Here is a 17,594-nt window from a genome sequence, read left to right as displayed (position 1 = left end):
CCTGACCCCAGCATCTCTTCCCATCCTGACCCTCTTCCCAGCCCCCTCCCAGCAACACCAAGCCTGGCAAATACCTTACGGCAAGTAATTTTACGTTATTCTGCATTTACACAAAAATAGAGCAATTCTATATTTATAGAGATTTATAGCCGGTTCCATGCTGGAGGAGTTACTGAGCAAGGCCAGGAGCTGTGGGCGGTCCAGGCTCCCGAGCAGCCGGCTGCTTCTCATTCGGCATTTCCAACATACAAAATTAAAGGCATTCGTCTCCGTCTGGTTTCTTAAATAGATAAGGGGGGAATGAACAGACAGTATGTACAGGGGGGCAGTGGCAGGGCCCCAGCGCCCTCCGCCCCCAGCCTCATGCCTGCCGCCCGGGGTCAGTGAGGCCGGCTGCTGGACTCTGAGGGCTGCCGCTGGCGGGGAGGAGTGTAGCCGTTCAGGTAGCCGTTGCTCTGGCGTTTGCTGAGTCCTCCGTTAAGAATGTCCTGGATGTGCTGCACGATCAGGTTGATGGCCACTGCGAGCAGAAGGGAGGGAGAGACACGGGGGAGAGGTTGCGTTAGGATTCTAGAAAACTAGAGCCAAGCCGGAGGCGATGACCCTGCTCTCACCGCCTCCCATCCCACGGTGGGGAGCTGCAACCCTGCGGGGAGGAGCCGCCTCACTGCCACTTCATTCCCTCTCTCCTGGCCAGCGTGGTCAGGCAGGCTCCAGCCAGGGGGAGACCTGACCGCCCCTGCACACCTGGCCCCAGAGAGGCAGCTTTCCCTGTGCGTGGGATGAGCTGGGAGTTGTTTGCCTGGAGGCACTGCACACAGACGGGCTCCCAGGCTTGATAAGAGGAGCACAAACTCCCAGGCACCGATGCACCAGGCAGGAGCACAGGGCAGGGGTTCAGCTCGGTGCGTGCGAGGTACCAGCACGCTCTCGGGTGGCCGTGGGCTGAATCACCTCCGTGGCAGCCCCTGCTACCTCCTACGTAACACCAGGACATAACGGCAAGATCTGAGTCTGCTCACCTTCGTTATCTGCTCCTCTGGGAATGATCACGTCAGCATACTTCTTGGTCTGGGAAGAAAGAGAGCATTGTGTTACAGGAAAAGTGGAGAGCCGCCAGGCTGGGGCATTACACCGCTTCCTGCAGCAGGTCCCGTCCCTCCCCTCACCAAGCCCAAACCCTCTGGGAGGCGCGTTGATGCTGATGATACATTTTGGAACCTCTTCTTTGCCTTCTGCTCTGCATTTTGAGGGCCACACTTTGCACCTTGACTTCAGTTCCCTGAGCTCAGACAAATTCCAGAAAGAAGCAGCCCAACAAAGCCTCGTGATCACAGCACTCCAGTAGCTGATGCTCTAGGGAACAACCTCACCCCAAATCCAGGCAGACTTGGTACAAGAGCAAGAGTTGGCATGCCTGGGCTGCGTGGACATGCAGGGCTGATCTACTTGGGAACTGGGAGAAGTTTTCTACCAGCAACACTTGCAAAAAAAGGCTGACTCAGGATGCCAGTCCTGGCCTATTTTTGCTTGAAGGTGCCAGTCTCAGTTTCCTCTCCAGCTTGTGCCAGCTTTTACAGCTGATCAGCTTCCTGACAGCCACGCTACACAATCAGCAAGCAAGCCAGCCTGCGGGGCCAAGGGTGTGATCTGACACCTCCAGGCACTTCCAGCCCTATCAAACATCTCCGGGACACGCTCGGAGCTGAGTAACAGCAGCAGTGGGTGCTGAGCCTGCTCCACAACCACATAATCGCTCTGCAGCCAAGCCCACCACTGGGTTGCAGGTGGGAGCAGACCAGTCCAGAGCTGGTGGGTGGGCACAAGGCAGTTGTTTTCTACCCTCCTTGTTTCACATTTCACCCTTCTACACTCCTCAGCAGACTTGATGCAGTGTCTGCTGCTTTGCAAAGCTGGGGATTCACCTTGCTGGGGACCTGCCAGGCGCCCAGCTGGACCTGCCTCCCTGAAAAAGCCTTTCTGGGACTGACACCGACACTGGACCTTGGTCCACAGAGCCACATCTGCGTGAGACAGGGAGAAGGGAGCCCTGGAGCCCAGGCCCCTCCTGGTGTTCACCAGGGGCAGAGGTCCCTCTCACGGGAGGGGGCAGAGCTGGCCACACGGACAGGCACAGCGATGTTTCTGTGGGCAAGAAACATCAGGCACAGGTTCAGCTCGTGTTAACACTTCTGGCCCTCGGTTTCCAGGCTGTGGAACTCCTGGTTCAGTTCCTCCAGAATGAGAAATGCCTTGTATAACTTGAAAAGTCTCAAGAACCAAGCTGCAGGCTCCTCTCCACGAAGCAGTGGTCAGGAGAGGCGTGCAATGGCTGGACCTGCAAACACGCTCCACCACCTGCAAGTTCTCTGGGACTGCAGTGCTCTCCTGCATTCAAAGTCCCTGTCTGCTAGGGAGCCTGGCTTCCTACCTCAATTATCAGCTCCCAAAATCACTCCCTTGCCCCAGGCAGCCCTGCAACCCTGGTCCCCAGCAAGGTCCACCTGCTCTACACCTTCACCTCTCACCAGGTGGGAAATGCGACCTGCAAGGCCACATCCTGCAGCACAGAGCAAAGGAAGAAGCTCCCCTGCTCCCCCAAGCACCCAGCCAGCAGCACACGGTGAAAAGGGCAGGCAGGACAGCCCGGAGCAGGAGGCAGGCACGGTGGTCACTGCCTGGGGACAGGGACCTATTCCCCAGCCAGATGCAGCCGAGGATCATCCATCCTTGGCTGGCATCTGCTGAGCTGCCTGGCGTTGGCTTGGCTGACCCCGTGCTGGGAGGGGTTTCTCTTGCCGTGTCTGCCTTCCCATGGGGACAGTGATCTCACTGGGGAGGCAGTGGCTGTACAAACAGTCCCCATCTCGCCCTGCCCCGGCCAGCACTGACACCCCCCCTTTTTTTTTTTTTTTTTTTTGCCAGCGCCTGCAGGGAGAGAGCTCCAGCACATGAAATGCTCCTGTCTGATGAGCTGGCCAGGGAAAGAGGCCTTTCTGGCAGGCTCCTGCGTGTGCTGCTCCCCATACTTACTGGCAAACAGAACTCCTCGAAGGCAGGCTTCACGAAGGTGATGTACTGCGACAAGATCTGCTCGAGGTCCCTGCCTCGCTCACTGATGTCTCGTAGCACTGGGGGGAAGGCGTAAAGCACAGTCAGGAGCCTAGACACGAATTTCTCCACCTCCCTTCCCTTCAGCAAGGTTTTGGCCGGCCACCCTGCTATTTTCCCTATGGTCCGTGTTCCTGGAAGCTGCTGCCCACATGTCCGAGCACACCCAGCCCACTTCCAAGGCTTCCCAGGAGCCAAGGGCTTGCCTTGGCCTCCCTCCCTCATCAGCTCTGCAAGCACATTTCCCGCTGTAAGTGCCACCCCAGCCCTGGCTGTCCCCAGCCTCAGCCCTTGCGCCCCTCTTCTCCCTCCGGGGTCAGAGCATTCTCCCCGTCGTCCCGGGGGAAAGGTGCACAAAGAGAGAAGCTCTGGGATTCACTGTGTGCTCACACAAAGGCACGCTTCAGCTCAGGTCTGCAGAGCCGAGGGGAGCAAAACCCACGCACGCAGCTCTGCCAGGCCTCCTCGTGCTGTCCCCAGCTGAGTGGGATGGGGAGGCAAAGCAGGCTCTCAAAAACAGAAGCTGATGCCGTGCTGGGAGGAGATCAGCCCGGGAGGAAGCCAGGAGGCAGGAGAACGGGCTGCCTTCTGCTCGCTGTGCCATTCAGGCCTTGCACCCAGTTTGCACAAGGCGCTTGGGCTGCTGCCAGCTCCGGTCCAAAACCCCTTCAGCGCAGGCACGTGCCCCAGTCCAGCAGGAACTCGATCCCCTGGTGAGGGCCAGCACAGCCCCGGGGCTGAGCAGACGGGTCTTGGCTCTCCCCTAGGGGCTGCCTGGCTTCTCCCCAGCGCTGGGTTGGGAGCCAGCCTCCTCCACGTGCCAAGCCGAGCCGAGCCACCGTGCCGCCAGCCCGCCCGAGCCGCTCGGCAGCCAGCCCCCGCCTGCTTGCAGGGCCAGGCCGTGATGCTCCCCGGATGGTGGCTTGGCACCGTCCCCGCGGCTCGGTTTGCCCGCGGCCGGCAGCCTCACTGCCTGCTTTTTCGCAGCCCCACGTGGGGAGGCGAGGGGCTGGCCGCGTGGCCAGCTCCTGGAAGGGCTTGGCCAGCTCAGGCTGCTCCAGCCAGCTCCTTGCCCTCTCTGGAGAGCGGGAGCAAGCCCCAGCACAAACAATACAAAAAAAAAAAAAAAGGCAAGGAAAATTAAAAAAAAAAAAAAGAGGCAAGACAGAGACACTTTTGTTTCCCAGGTCCCACACCCTGTTTGTTGGCTGCTCTGGGGCAGGGAAGCAGCAGCACGGTGAGGGTGTATGCGCTGCACACCCCGCTGGGGCAGTACAGGAGGTCCGCGAGCTGCAAGGGTGAGTGCCCGGGCTGCAGGGTGCTCCTGGCAGCGCAGAGCTCTCCTGCCTGCTCCCAGGGCACACCACCGCAGGGCAATGACCCCCAAAACGCGAATCAAGCACCCGCCGTGTTGTACTTGGCCCCAGAGCAACACGTCCCAGCGAGAGGAGCCTGCAGCCCTATCTGGAGGGATCACCCTCTACTCGCAGGGCAGGCCACTGTCCCAAGGACACGTCAGCACCTGTCCAGAGCCAGCAGGCATCACTCAAATCAGACCTGAAAAATGCATGTGACACCTGGCTCAGTCTATTTTTTTTTTTTTTTATGGAATTTGGCACAGGACAGGGCAGCGAGGGACCTTGGCCAGAAGCAGCTCTGCAAGGACCAGGCTGCTGGAGGCACCTGGCAGATCTGGGCCCTTGCACTCTGGTGGCAGCGATTTTCTTGGGAGAGATGCTGCGATGGGGGCGGTGCAAGTCACACGTACTGAACCCCAGCGCTACTGATTAACTGAGCTGCCAGCTACGTTTCCAGGAACTTCATCTCCTGCCGCCACCCAGCCCAAAAGCCCGTTGCTGCAACTCTTCAGGACTTCTGGGAGAGCAAGACGGCCCAGGGCCATGTCACAATGCAGGATTCCGACTCGCTCTTGCTACAAGCCGCCTCCAGCTACATTCCAGGGACATGATTACACCTTCGGCATCTCACACGCCGGCTTTCCTTTCCCAGCAATGCCAGGGAGACGTACAGTAAACAGACTCGCTGCTGTGGTGGTCCTACCAACTGATGACGGCAGGCCAGGAGACTCGCCACACGGACGGGCAGCTCCCTCCCGGGAGGCAGACAGGCTGCCCCGACGAGGAGACACCAGCGCCTCACCCAGCCAGCAGCAGCCCAGCTGCCCCTTTGTGAGGCTTTAGTGATTGATGCTGGGTGGGAAAAATCCCTGAGAATGGCACAAAGTGACTGAAGCAGGCGCTGCCGAGTGCGATCAGGATGCACACGTGGTCACAGGGCGCTGCAGATGCACAGATGCCTTCGGACAGCTGACACAAGGCACTGCCAAAAACACGGGGCTGCCCCCTGGCCGGGCTGTGTACCCAAGGGCCTGCACTGCATAGTCTGTTTACGGGATAAGGCTCGCATTGCAGGATCTTGCAAACATGCGTCTGTGACCCGCTAATACGTCTCCCTGCGATGAGTGCGCCGTCAGCTCCCCGCATGAGTCACGCAGGAACAGTGGGCAGGGTCAAGGAGGATGCGTAAAGAGCAGCTTCTCATCAGCGCCGATGACATCCCCGCACGGAGGAGGCTGTGCATCTGGCAGCAGGACGGCTGCAGGGCTTTGAGCAGGCAAGACCAGTTCTGGCTCTGAGTGGGACAGTCCTACACGCACACAGGCAGTCCCCAGCTGGAGCACTGGGACACGCTTCTCTTGTCACAGCACAAAGACCTGCATGGGACCCCTCCTCTAAGCCACCTGCATCCCAGACACACTGGGGAGGCTGTCAGAGATCAGGCACGGGGAGGAACGGTTCAGACGGAACTGAATTCTGCCCCAAGAATCCCCTAATTCTTGGTCACCCAGGAGGCTCAGGCGCTTCACCAGCAACCCCGCTCTTAAAGGCGGCTCTAGCTGCGCAGACGCGGCAGAGCTGGAGCTCCTCCTGCACCACCCAGCAACGTGCAGCCAAGCCAGCTGGACGTGGGGAGTCCTACAGAGGGACATTGTGGTTCCTAGGGCTCCTCGCCCCCACAGTCTTCACCCCAGTGCCAAGGAGCACAGAGACTCCACGCTGCTGTGCTTGCAGAGGCCAAATGTACGAGCACACTCCCTGTATGCATCACCCAGGACGGACACCCTCACACCCATTTGCCAACCTCGGAGCACACCCATACCCCGGGTCCTGAGCGGATCCATCGGGCGCTGCCTCTTGACTGAGACGTCGAGCTGCCCCGCTCTGCCCGCTGTGCCCTCCTCTGCTGCTGCCAGCTGACTGTGGCGGCTGCCGTGGCACGGGGCCACGCGAGGACACAGCCCGCTCTGGAGCTGCACTGCTGCACGCATCAAAGCAGGGATCCTGGACAAGGCAGCAAAACCCCTGCTGGATCCCTGCTAGGAGCCACGTTTCTCTCACGTTTCTAGGAGCCACAGTTCGGCCCCATTTCTCTCCCTGCTGCACTGGGCAAGTTTGGGCCTCACCTCTGCGGGACAGCCGAGTGTCTGCATCCGTGTCCACAAAGAGCTTCATGCGGAAGAGATCCCGCACCTCCTGGCTGTAGAAGGCCAGGATGCCTTCGAAGAGCACCACGTCGGCGGGGTAGACGGTCACCGTCTCCTCTTTCCTAGCAGGGGAGAAGGAGGAGAGTCAAAAACGTGCTGGCAGGGGGGAAAACAAGCCAAGAGGGGTGGGGGTAAACAGCGGCGCTCCTGGGCGCTGCTCCAACCCTGGGACATCGCTGCTGCACCAGGGGGGCGACCGAGGGGAGAGCAGACCTACCCCACCGCAGTGAAGGGAATCCCAGGCATACGTACGCTTCCTAGAAGGACAAACGGCAGAGCAGGAAGCAGACCAGCCCCTCTCCCCCAGCCTCGGCCAGCTGCTGCTTGCAAGCATTACATGCCAAGGTGCAAAGCCCGGGAAGCCTGCGCGCAGGGAACCCGCAGGGGCCAGCTCTGCTCCCCTGATGCCACAGTGCTTTTGCAGGACAAGGAGCAGGGTCACGCCATGCCGACCAATGCAGGCATGCAAAAACAAGCTGAACGCATGCAAGGGAGGAGTTACAGGAGCAAGAGCTGCAAGAACTCTTTTCCTGGCAGTGCAGGAGTGTTTGAGCCTGGAATACTTGTTACAGCCACAAACACAGTGTATGGGGAGAGGAAGTGTGGGTGGGGGGCCGTAGCCCTCCTCCACTGCTGCCTGTATGTTGCTGGATGGCACCACATGGCCGTGCAGCTTTCCAGACCCCGAGACTGTGCCTGTGACAGCCTCAGATCCTCTAACCAAGAGGCCTGGAGCCGTTAGTGTGGGAGCTTTGGGTTGGCACAAGCGGAGGGGCGGGTGGTTGGGGCGGCAGGGCTGCGTGCCGCGCCGCAGCAGAGGTGCGGCAAGGCAGGAGCGGCTGTTAGACCTGGAGTGGGAGACAAAGTCATAGACGGGGATCTGGACCGTCTTCCCTTCCGTGATCTCTTTGAGTGTTTTCACGATCAGCTCGTTGTCAAAGGCATCTGAGGAGAGAGCAAACGTTACCCGAGGCGGCTTCGCACGCAACGCCGCGCTTAGCCTAGACAGAGCCACTGGCACCCTGCTCGTGGCTCTGGCGGTGTGTCTGGAGGAAAGCCCTGCCTGTCCCACGGGTGCTGCAAAGCCCAGGGCCCTGCTGCTTTGCACCGGCCTGGGATCTGGTCTGCAGAAATCAATACCATCCTTGTACGGCAGCGCTGAGAGCCTGGGTTCGGGAAGGCATCTCCTCCGGGGCTCCAGCCCGCGCAGAGACTGGAGCAGTGTTTCAGCCTTGAGCCACCAGACAGACAGGGCTCTGTTTGCTCGGTGCTCGCTGCCTGCAGCCATTGTCCTCGTGGGGACGAGGGGACAGTGGCTCTGGAATTTCCCCACCAAGCCTGGGGACAGTTCAAAGAGCCCCTGTTGTAGCAGCAGGGCACGGCCGCCTCGGCAGAAGGGTTTGCAGGACAGCTGCACAAGACGGTTCCCTCCTTGAAGGAGGGACATGGAGCTGGTGGCTCCAGGGGGCTGTGCCAGGCTGGATCTCCCTGGTCTTGACCCAGAAGGGTTTTCAAACCAGGGCATGTTTTTGCAGAGAGGAGAAGAGGAGCACCTTAAGGAGCTTGAGAGCTCACAACCTGCCCTTCCTCATCCCAAGCACTCCACCCCACAGGCAGCTGCTTTCCCAGAAAGACAGAGACTGTGCTGCAGGAGACACAGGTGGCCCCACCGGCGACACAAGGCTCCTAGCTCCACAAGGGCTTAACTAAGCCACCCACAGATCCCCAGCCTGCCCCATGCAGAGACAGAGTCCTGGTGTCCATGCAAGGCTTTTTGCCCGTGGGATGGGGGCTCCCACCCCAGACCCCGTCCCACGGCAGGGCCCCGGTGCCGTTCTCCATTCACCTGGGTGGTCAAAATTGAACTGGCCTTTGAGCGCTTTGGATTTCTGCTCTGAGGTGAGGACCCGGTAGAAGCTGTCTTGGCTCACGATCACCACCTGCTTCTGGCGGTAGTCCACCTCGTTCTGGCCCAGCAGCTGGACGATCTTGGAGCAGACCGAGGACTGGGAAAAGAACAGCAAAGGGGACAAGTCAGGGGCAGTGGTGTCTGAGCCACGTGGGGAGAATGTCCCCAGGTAACGGCGTGCATGGGGCACCGCTTGCTGGACCTTCAGCCAGGAGTTTGTGGTCTCCTCGAAGGCACAGCCAGAGGAGTGCTTCAAGGGCATCACCATGAGACCCTCTGGTGTGAGAGCAGCACCAAGCAGCATCCCCCCAGCCCAGAAACCCCATGGCTGCATGGCTAGGGAGGAAGAAAAAATCTGCAGAGAGGCAGGGCCAGGTTGTCTTCATACCCTAAGTACAGCCCAAGATGAAAAGATACCAGGAGGAGAGCCCTGGGACTTTATCAGAGTTCTGCCACAGCTGCCAGGGCTGGGAGGAGCAGCTGTGAGCATATCCTGGTGCCTCTTGGCACAGCAAAGCAAAGGGCACTGCGGAGCCAGCAACCGAACAGCCACGTGGCTCTGGCTGCTGGCACAAGATCCCCACGAGTGCCACTGGCACAGGGACCAACACCTTGCACCAGACACAAATCAGAGCACGGCGTCAACCCCAAAGCGCGCTTCTGTCCCTTCTCCTTCGTCACAGGAGGCCTTGGCTGCTGCCTGCCCTGGCCAGTGAGAGCCCAGGTGAGGCAGGGGGGGCAGTGCTCTGCCACCAGCAGGACCCCTGCCCATCCACCCCCAGCATCCCCCCGACTTGGGACCGGGGGGAAAGGGGTGCTCCTGGCACCAAGCTGAGCCGCTTCACCTCCCGCGTGAATCATGCTCGCTGCAAACACCCAGCTGAGCTGCTGCTGGCCTCGGTCACCAAAAACACCCTCCGCCGAGCTCTCTGCTTTGCAGCGAGAGGCTCGCTTGCCCCAGCCTGCCCGTGGCTCTATCCATGCTCCTGTCTTGCTGCTGGCTTGGCTGTCTGCCCCGTACCTGGCCGGCAGCCCCGGGAGGCAGCGCTGCAGGTAGCGGTGGCGAGGGGAAGGAGGAGGGGAAGGCGCGCCTGGCAGAGGAGGTCGCCCCGGCAGGCGGAGGACAAGGCAGTTTGCCTGCGAAGCTGGAAGATCTGACGGCATTGCTGTCCCCAGAGAGCGTCCCTTCCCCTCGGGCCAGGCTGACCTGACTTGGCTGCGACCGCGCCGCGCTGTGAGTCAGCCCCAGCCCTGCTGCAGAGCTGCTGAGCGCAGCCAGCGAACCGGCTCGGGCTGCCCGACAGCGGTCCCGCGGCCCTGGGCAGACGTTCGGGTTGCAGGCCAGGGTCGGGGTCTCCCTGAGCATCCCGCCCACCTTCTCGGGCGGGCGAGCCGTGCTTCCCCGAGCCACGTCGGCAGCCCTGCCCTGCGCCCAGAACAAAGCACCGCGGCGAGCCGCTGCCAGGCGCTGGCTCTTCGGCACGCACAACCTGCGTGCGTGACAGAGCAGGAGCCCCCGTTCTCCGTTTCCTCTGTTTTCCCACTCCCCACATCCTTCTCCAGCCCTATTGCTTATCCAGCTGTATCCCATAGGTTGTGCAAAAACAGGGCGTGCATGGTGCCTCTCCTCCGCTTTTCCTCCCCGCGCTCTCGCCTGGACGCCGCTGCCGTTGCTCGCTGCCCATGCAGACGGCACAGCAGGGCTCGGCCTTGGCCGCAGCTGCCGAGGACACCAGATTTCCCAGGCTCTATGCAAGTTTTAATCAGCCACCTTCCAGCGCAGCCTCCAGGACAGATCCCCAGCCCGCAGGTCAGCGGGATCCATAAGGATCTGCACCAGAAACTGCTTTCCCCAGCCTGGGGAAGGGAGCAAAGCTCCTTCAGATCAGCGAAACCAACACACAAGTTGCCCTCTCCCCTTGGACCTCAGCACACAGATGGACAATAAAATTATTTCACAGCATCAGACAGCTCCTCCCAGCCCTTATTCTGCCTTACGCACGCTCATGCCTAGGCTACTGAACCTGGAAAGCAAGAAGTCCCCATCAGCTCTGAGAATCACCCTCGTGTTCCACGATGCCCAACTTAAGACACCTGATGGTGAGAAAAAAACCCAAAAGAGAAAGTCACCCTCAGCAGCTGGAGAGAGGAACATAAAGCCTGGCTCACACGTAGGCCCTCCCGCTGGGGCCCAAGGGGACTGGAGCATATCCTGGCTGTATTCACCTTCTAACGCTCTGGCGTGGCAAGCGCCCCTTGCTTTGGACCCCTTCCCTTTTCTCTGGTGGGTTTCAGAGAGCTGCGAGAAGCGGCAGACGGGGAAGATCACAAGGACACCCTGCAGGACCGCCACAGCTGGGCTCAGGGAAGGGGCACACGTGTCACCCTGGTTCCCTGCAGGCCCCGCGGGGGACACAGCGTGCTCCTCCAGCCCCGTGGCACAGCAGGCCCCGGGAGGCCTCCCCCAGCCTCTTTGGGGCTGGTAAGAACAGTGTCCGCCCCGGGTCTTGGTGCAGAGGGGTTTTCCCCTCCTTGTGATCACTTGTGGCAGGAACAAGGGCGGTTTGTGACAGGCATTCCCTGATGCCAGCCCGAACGCCCCTATAGCTGGGCAGGCAGCTTTTCCCCTTGGTCGACAAACACCATACGCTAGGGAGGAAGAAAAACCAGAAGTGCAGAGGTTACAAATTCCCCTACAAGCAGGAACAGAAACTCCTAGCCTCAGGAAACATCTTCCAAGTAAGTGACGCAAGTGCCCTGCTCAAACCCCTTCTTGCAGACCAGCACCACGTACATACACGTGGCCAAAGTTAATCGGGAGCGTGAAAAATCCACTCGTAACTGCAAATGATGGTGGCTGGGCTCTGGGGAGGCCTGCAGGTGCCCAGGAGGACACGTTGGCCAAAGCATGACTAAGAAGGACCACGCTGGGATGAGGCCAGCCTGGATGCGCTGGTGGGACGGTGACCCAGGGGATGCGTGGTGCTGACACCCAGCACCCACCTGAAGGGACAACCTGGGCCCCGATTCCTTCCTCCCCTCTTCCTAACTCCCACCAGCAACCACTTCTCCCGGGGGTGAAGAAAATCATTTCTTCCCTGAGAAGCCCAGGAGCGCAGAAACAATCAGAGGAATGACTTGAGGGAGATGCCGTGATGCTCTACGTGAATCCCAACACTGAAACTCCGGGATTTGGGCCTCATCCCAAGTTCTAGCTCTGCTACACGCTTTGAAGGTGAGAGGCATGGCATGAAAGGCCTCCTTGCCTCTGCTCGGCCTCTTCCCTGGACATCCACCATTCACGCATGCCCCAGCCACACACAGCTTTACTCGTCACGGCCCAAAGCAAACGCTGGGGCTGATTCATGCCCAGCAAGCAGAATGGCTCCAGAGCCTGGTTAAAACCAAAATATAGACAGGACACAGCAGCCTCTGAGCCTCCAAGGTTGCCGAGCAGACCCTTGCCACGCCAGCCACACCATGCCAAGGCAGGACTTCCTAGGCACGCAGGCAGGGAGCCCTGGTCGCTCTGCCATCGTTCTTGGAGCTCGAGCTGGTCCCTGGGAAAGCTGTGCGAACCAACCCGCAGCACACGCGGACGGCTCAGAGGGAGGTATCTGCACAGCCCAGCTCGAGAAGAGAGCTCAGGGATGTCGTTCCTGAGCAGAAGCAGCTGCAGCTCCCCTTGCAGGATTCCTCCTCTGCACCAAGCACACAACTAGCTAGTGTTTAAGGAAGAAGCACAGCTTTATTCTGCTGGGAAGGGAAGACACAGGGGGTACCCAGGGAAGAACACCAGCATATTTTCCTGAAAGGACAGAGGTGGTGCGCCAGGGAAGAAACCCAGCAGAAGGGTGTTCGAAGCCTGACATTTAGTTGAAATATATTAATTACATTACATATTTAAGTCATATTCACTCATGGCCTATAGCCAGCCGCTCAAATACACTTCAGCTGACTAATTCCCCAATATTATTATGCAGATTAGCCCGCAGTCCCTCTTGGGTAGCTGTGAATTACAACTTCAGATGGATACTGGGGAGAACACAGCCGGACAGTGCTGCAGGCACCAGGTGGGACCCTGTGATCTGCAGGAGCCTGGCCAGGTGTCCTCATCACGCCTGTAGTTTAAAGTCTCCCTTTTTGGGATCTGGCAGGATTTCCCCTAAGGTCACATCAAGGGACCGCTGGGATGATGCCCCCGGTAGCACAGGGCATGGCTTCCTTTCCAGACATCACCTGGGACTTCTACTCAACCGAGTCCCAGAAATCAGGACCCTTGTAACACTGCCTTTCTCTACAGCTCATCTCCTGCAGCACACAAACTGTTGATTTTTTCTAAGGTTATATTAATTATAGAGTATTAGGAAGCACTCAGTGGACTGGGGTGGCACACAGAACAGATGCCAAATTGGGAAGGGTCCCAAAGCATCTATTAAACATCTGCCTGCAACTGCAGAGAGCCAGTTCGTGACCCACGCAGTCCTCTGTAGTCCTAACAAAGCACATGCGTACGGCAGCACTGGGACTGGAAACTTGCTATTCTCGTACCAAAAGGCCGGGCCTCCACCCAGAGCTTTCCCAGGCAGGTTCACCACTCCTGCCCTTCCCTCTGCGAGCCACAGGCTGAGCAGTCCCGGACTGGGACAGCCAGGTTCCTATTCATTCACACGGCATCAGCAGTCCTGGGTTCCAGCACGAACAGGTGCACGCAAACGCAGAGGATCTGAACACAGACGATGTGTGGGCAGACTGACAACCCCCCTGACACAATCCCTCCTAATCCACCTGTTTTTGCTGCAAGATATTCTTCTGGAGCCCGTGGGACAACACCAGAGAGGCTCCCTAGCGAGCTTGCACATACTCGGTCGGCCCCAGGGGAGGGCTGACCCATCAAAACGCCCCGCGTCTCAGGCTGGTCAGCGGCTGGCACAGAGCAGTGTTCTACCAGAAGGTTTGACGAGTCTCTAGCGCACTCTGACACCAGCGTTTATGAAGTCAGACCTTGTGATCCAGAGCTCCTGCCAGCCACGAAACGTCACCAGGAAATGGTGTTGAACCACCACAAGGCTGCTGCAGTCCCTGCGAGTCCTCCTCCAGAGGCTCCCGTGGCTAGCGCAAGCCTCTGGATCGCTCCTGGCTCTCTCCTGGGCTTCTCTGCCCGGCATGCAGGTGGTGACACAGTGGCCACGACCCACAGGTTGCTGTGGGGGACCTCAACCCTTGCTAGTGCAGGGGTCTGAGCTCTCGGTCGTACAAGAAACCCTGTGTGGAGAGGGAACTGCTCCGTGGGGAGATGTGAGGAACCACTCACTGCCTGGGGACCAAGACACTAGTTGTCACACCTGCCCAGTGCCTTCTTCAGCCTCCTGGCTGGCTCCAGCCTGGCCACATCGGCCCCAAACAGCAGTTTTGGTGTTGAAAGCAGAAGTGCCTTGAGGATTAGCAGCAAAGAAGACACCTGGCTGAACACACACTGCAGTTTTGGTGCTCTGCAGGCTGGAAACTCTTAGGCCTGCATGTTCGAACAGACATTTACTACTTTATGTACTAATTAAAGATCTCAAAAGCGCAGCCACCAGGCCCCGGTGGCACCCATGTTCGGCCCTCACATCATCAAGCAGCCAGCGAGAGCACTCAGCCCATTGTAAATCTCTCCTTTCTTACAACCTGCTGCTAGAAGGTAGCGATCAGCACTTCGTTTCGCATCACGTGGGGCCAAGCAATCAATGCTTCAGCCTGGGTTTGAGGAGCTCTCCCCACCCCTGCAGCCACCCCAGCATCAGATGCCGCTGGCAGCAAGCCGGCAGAGCCGCAGGGTCCCAGCAGCTCAGCTGACGCGGGGACACCTGAAGACCTCCAGGAGATACCCTGACATTTTCCAGCTCATCCCAGTAATCACCTTGCTGAGCTCCCCTCCAGCCTGGCAGCCTGCCTCGCGTGCTGCGGTGCTTTGTAGTCAGGAGTCTCTCGTGGGAGGGAGGGAAGAAGCTGTTAGCACAAAGACCACGAGTAGAAGAAGAGAACTAGAGCTTCAGCAGAGCACTTTGAAGGCTTTTAGCATGAACGAAAACGCTACCACCAGCCCTGGGAATCCCTCTGAGGGAGTGAGGCGGTTGCAGTCCTCTGGTTTTGGCACAGGAGGGGGTCTCAATGCCAAGTCATCTCCTCCACATCAGACGGCAGCACGCTTTGCCTGTGCTGGACATGGCTTGGATTTAGTGGGACAAAGGGAGAAGCTCTGTCTCCCATCAAGCTTTCGGGAGGAGCCGCCACAGCTCTGGCACTGCCCTCTGAGGGGCCGCAGCACGCCACCCTGCCCAGCACCTCTGCCGCTCCCCGGCTGTCCGCCCAGCGCAGTCCAGGTTTCTTTCCAGGCCCAAATGCAGGAGGATGACCAGGTTTCTACCTCCTACCTCAGTCCTAAAAGTTCCTCAAGCCTCTCTTGCTCACCAGGGAACAGCAGTCAGCATTTGGATTCGACTTCTCAAAAATCTGCCTTTAAGAAACGCCAGCCAAGCGCTGCCCCGAGCCCGCGGGGGAAGGCTTCGGGAGCCAGCTCACCCAGGGCACCACACGACACAACAAGCTGCGGCAAGCTCCAAACAGGCTCCCTGCCTTCCACGGCCCCGGAGAGGGACGTGGGGGGGACCGCGGAGCATTTTTTCCCCCCATCTTAGACTCAACAAAAGCAGCAGTGGGAGGAGCTGGGGGGGGCCCTCGGCCGGCAAACGCCCTCCGTTATCTTGGGGCTGGTGCGCTGCCAAAGGGGTGTGTTGGGACAACAACCCCCAATTGGTGCGAAGGCGGGTCGCACGGATTTGCCGCCTTCCCGGTGGGAAAGGTGCCTGCTTCGCCTTCCCTCCAGGAGCCTTGTGCTCCCGGGGGCCGGCTGGGAGCCGCTCTCCCGCAGCGTGCCAGGGCCGTGGCAGCCCCTCCACAGCAGCTGCATCCCAGCAGCATCCCAGCACCAACTGAGGGTCTACATGTGCAAGCCCCCGCTCCTTTCTTCCTATTGCTTCTCCTTGAGCAAGCTTGCTTTTTAAAAAAAAATATATATATATTTTTTTTCTTATTTTATTTTTGGCAGCACATTTCTTGCGGCCTTTTCCCACAAACTTTGTACTGATCTGCTGGACTCCCTTCAGTGGGCAGCACCACACTGAGGTTTTTAGCAGCCAGAAAGCACTGGAGGGGGGGGAAATCAAAGCTGAGAGACAGGAAAAGCCAGCTAGTACATCTCTCTAGTTAGAAAGAACCATTTCCCTATTTTTTTTTTCTAAGGCAGCCTGCTGCTGCTAAAGCATTTTCACTTTGAAGTTGGGAACAACTGCGGCGTATTGTACTGTAATCACTGCTTTTACCTTGTGGGCCAGTGACACAGTGTTCAGAGACATAACAGTTCAGCAGCGCCAGACACAATGTTATTGGGACAGCTACCGAGAGGCTGCCCCACGCATCAGAGAGCAGACAAACCCAGCGCATTTGAGTCACCAGAGCCGTGCCGCAGGAACAACCCAGCCCTGGTTCCCCGTGGAAGAGATTGCATCCTCTCTCGCCATCCCTTCCCTGTTATATCTGGATTTTTCCTCCTCGCAGGAGGATCTGCGGTCCAAGAATCAATAGGATACTTGGCGACACGTTCTTAAAACGCTGTTATTACGGGCTGGGGCGCAGCAGCTGGGTTATGCCACCCTTCAAGCCAGAAAGAGGCCCCCTCCGAACACGAACGAACCCAGAGACACCAGGCTCTGTCTCCATGTGGCGGCCCACGCTCAGTGCCCTTAGCAAGAAATATCTCGGAGGTGTTCCTACTTCCATGGGTGCTCTCCCCTTTAAAAAAAGCAGGGAGAATTTCTGCGCTGGGTGGATGGGTCGGCTGTGGGTTTGCTCTTAAATGAGGGGGGGGGGGCAAGAAAAAAAAAAAAAGTATATTTCTTCCAGCATTGGGACAGAACGCGACCTACCTCGGGCTGAGCGCAGGAGCAAGCAGGGATTCCCCGCAGCGGGCCGGGCTGCGGAGCAAAGCCCCGGCGCTGCGGCTGGGGTGCAGCAGCCCCCCGGGAACACCCGCAGCTCGCCCCCCAGAGCTGGGCGAAGCGGGGCCGTGAGTCAGCAGCTCCCCGCACCACGCCGGCTCCTGCACGAGTCCCCCCCACCCAAAAAAAAATAATATAAAACCCGAATAAAAATAAAAGAACCGGGGGGGGGGGGGGAAGGGGGGACCGGGGGGTAAAACACCGAGGGCAGCCGCATCGCTGCCGGCCGGGGGGCGGCAGGAGGGGCTGCAGGAGGGGCAGCAGGACGGCGGTGCCCGCGCGGAGCCCCCCCCTCCCCGCCGCGGTGTCCCCGCCGGGTCCCCACCGCGGGCCCGGCCCCGCAGCGCACGTGGCGCGGCAGCCGCCCGGCCCCGCTCCCGGAGCCCTCCCGGAGCCGGTGCCGGAGGCGGTGGGCGCACCTTGCCGCTGGCCGTGCCGCCGCTGACCCCGATGAGGAAGGGCTCTCCGCCGCTGGGCTGCCCCTGCTCCTCCAGCCGCTGCTCGCTGTCCCCCGCCATCCTCCCCTGCGTGCTCAGCGCCGCGCCTCCTCCGCCTTCGCTCTCCTGGCGGGGCTGGATTTATCTGATGAGTCAAGGGCCTTCCTCCCCGCCTGCCTCACATCCCCGGCGCTGCGGCTCCCTGCCAGGTGCCTGCCGCAGCTGCACATGCTCCGGCTCCCGGCCGCGCCGGCCCCGCGCCTCCCCCCCCCCGCCAGCCCCGGGGACAAAGGCGAGGCGGCCCCCGGGTCCCTGCCCCTCGGCCCCGGGCTCTGTCCCCCGGGGGTTGTGCCCCGGGGAATGTCCCTTAGTGTCTGCCCCTGTCCCTTAGTGCCTGTCCCCGGGGTCTCCCCCTCAGCGTGTCTCAGGCTGGTGTACCCCACGAGGTTTGTCCCCCACCCCTGCCCCGGCTTCTTGCGCCCACAGGATGCTCCTTAGCAAGGCCAAGGCCGGGAATAAAGGTTATACTCGCA

The 17,594-nt window shown here is 59.7% G+C and overlaps 1 protein-coding gene and 1 long non-coding RNA gene across 2 annotated transcripts; both read right to left on the bottom strand.

The window, feature by feature from the left end:
• Positions 1-105: 105 nt before the first annotated feature.
• UCK2 (uridine-cytidine kinase 2) lies at positions 106-17,325 on the bottom strand. The gene is made up of 7 exons (XM_083845783.1): positions 17,044-17,325; positions 8,523-8,682; positions 7,525-7,621; positions 6,596-6,738; positions 3,034-3,131; positions 1,023-1,071; positions 106-520 (listed from the first exon to the last, which is right to left on the bottom strand). Exons 1-7 carry the CDS (start codon positions 17,140-17,142, stop codon positions 381-383), a joined length of 786 nt encoding a protein of 261 aa, XP_083701909.1. The 5' UTR covers positions 17,143-17,325; the 3' UTR covers positions 106-380.
• Positions 15,717-17,027, bottom strand: LOC310903124. Its single transcript, XR_014587285.1, has 2 exons — positions 16,553-17,027; positions 15,717-16,418 (listed from the first exon to the last, which is right to left on the bottom strand). It is a non-coding gene; the product is annotated as an uncharacterized lncRNA (long non-coding RNA).
• Positions 17,326-17,594: the final 269 nt, after the last annotated feature.

Source organism: Anser anser, assembly GCF_964211835.1.
Source record: "Anser anser genome assembly, chromosome: 8".
NCBI classification, from domain to species: Eukaryota; Metazoa; Chordata; class Aves; order Anseriformes; family Anatidae; genus Anser; species Anser anser.
Note: the sequence above shows the minus strand (reverse complement) of the source record. Positions and strands in the feature narration are given on the sequence as shown.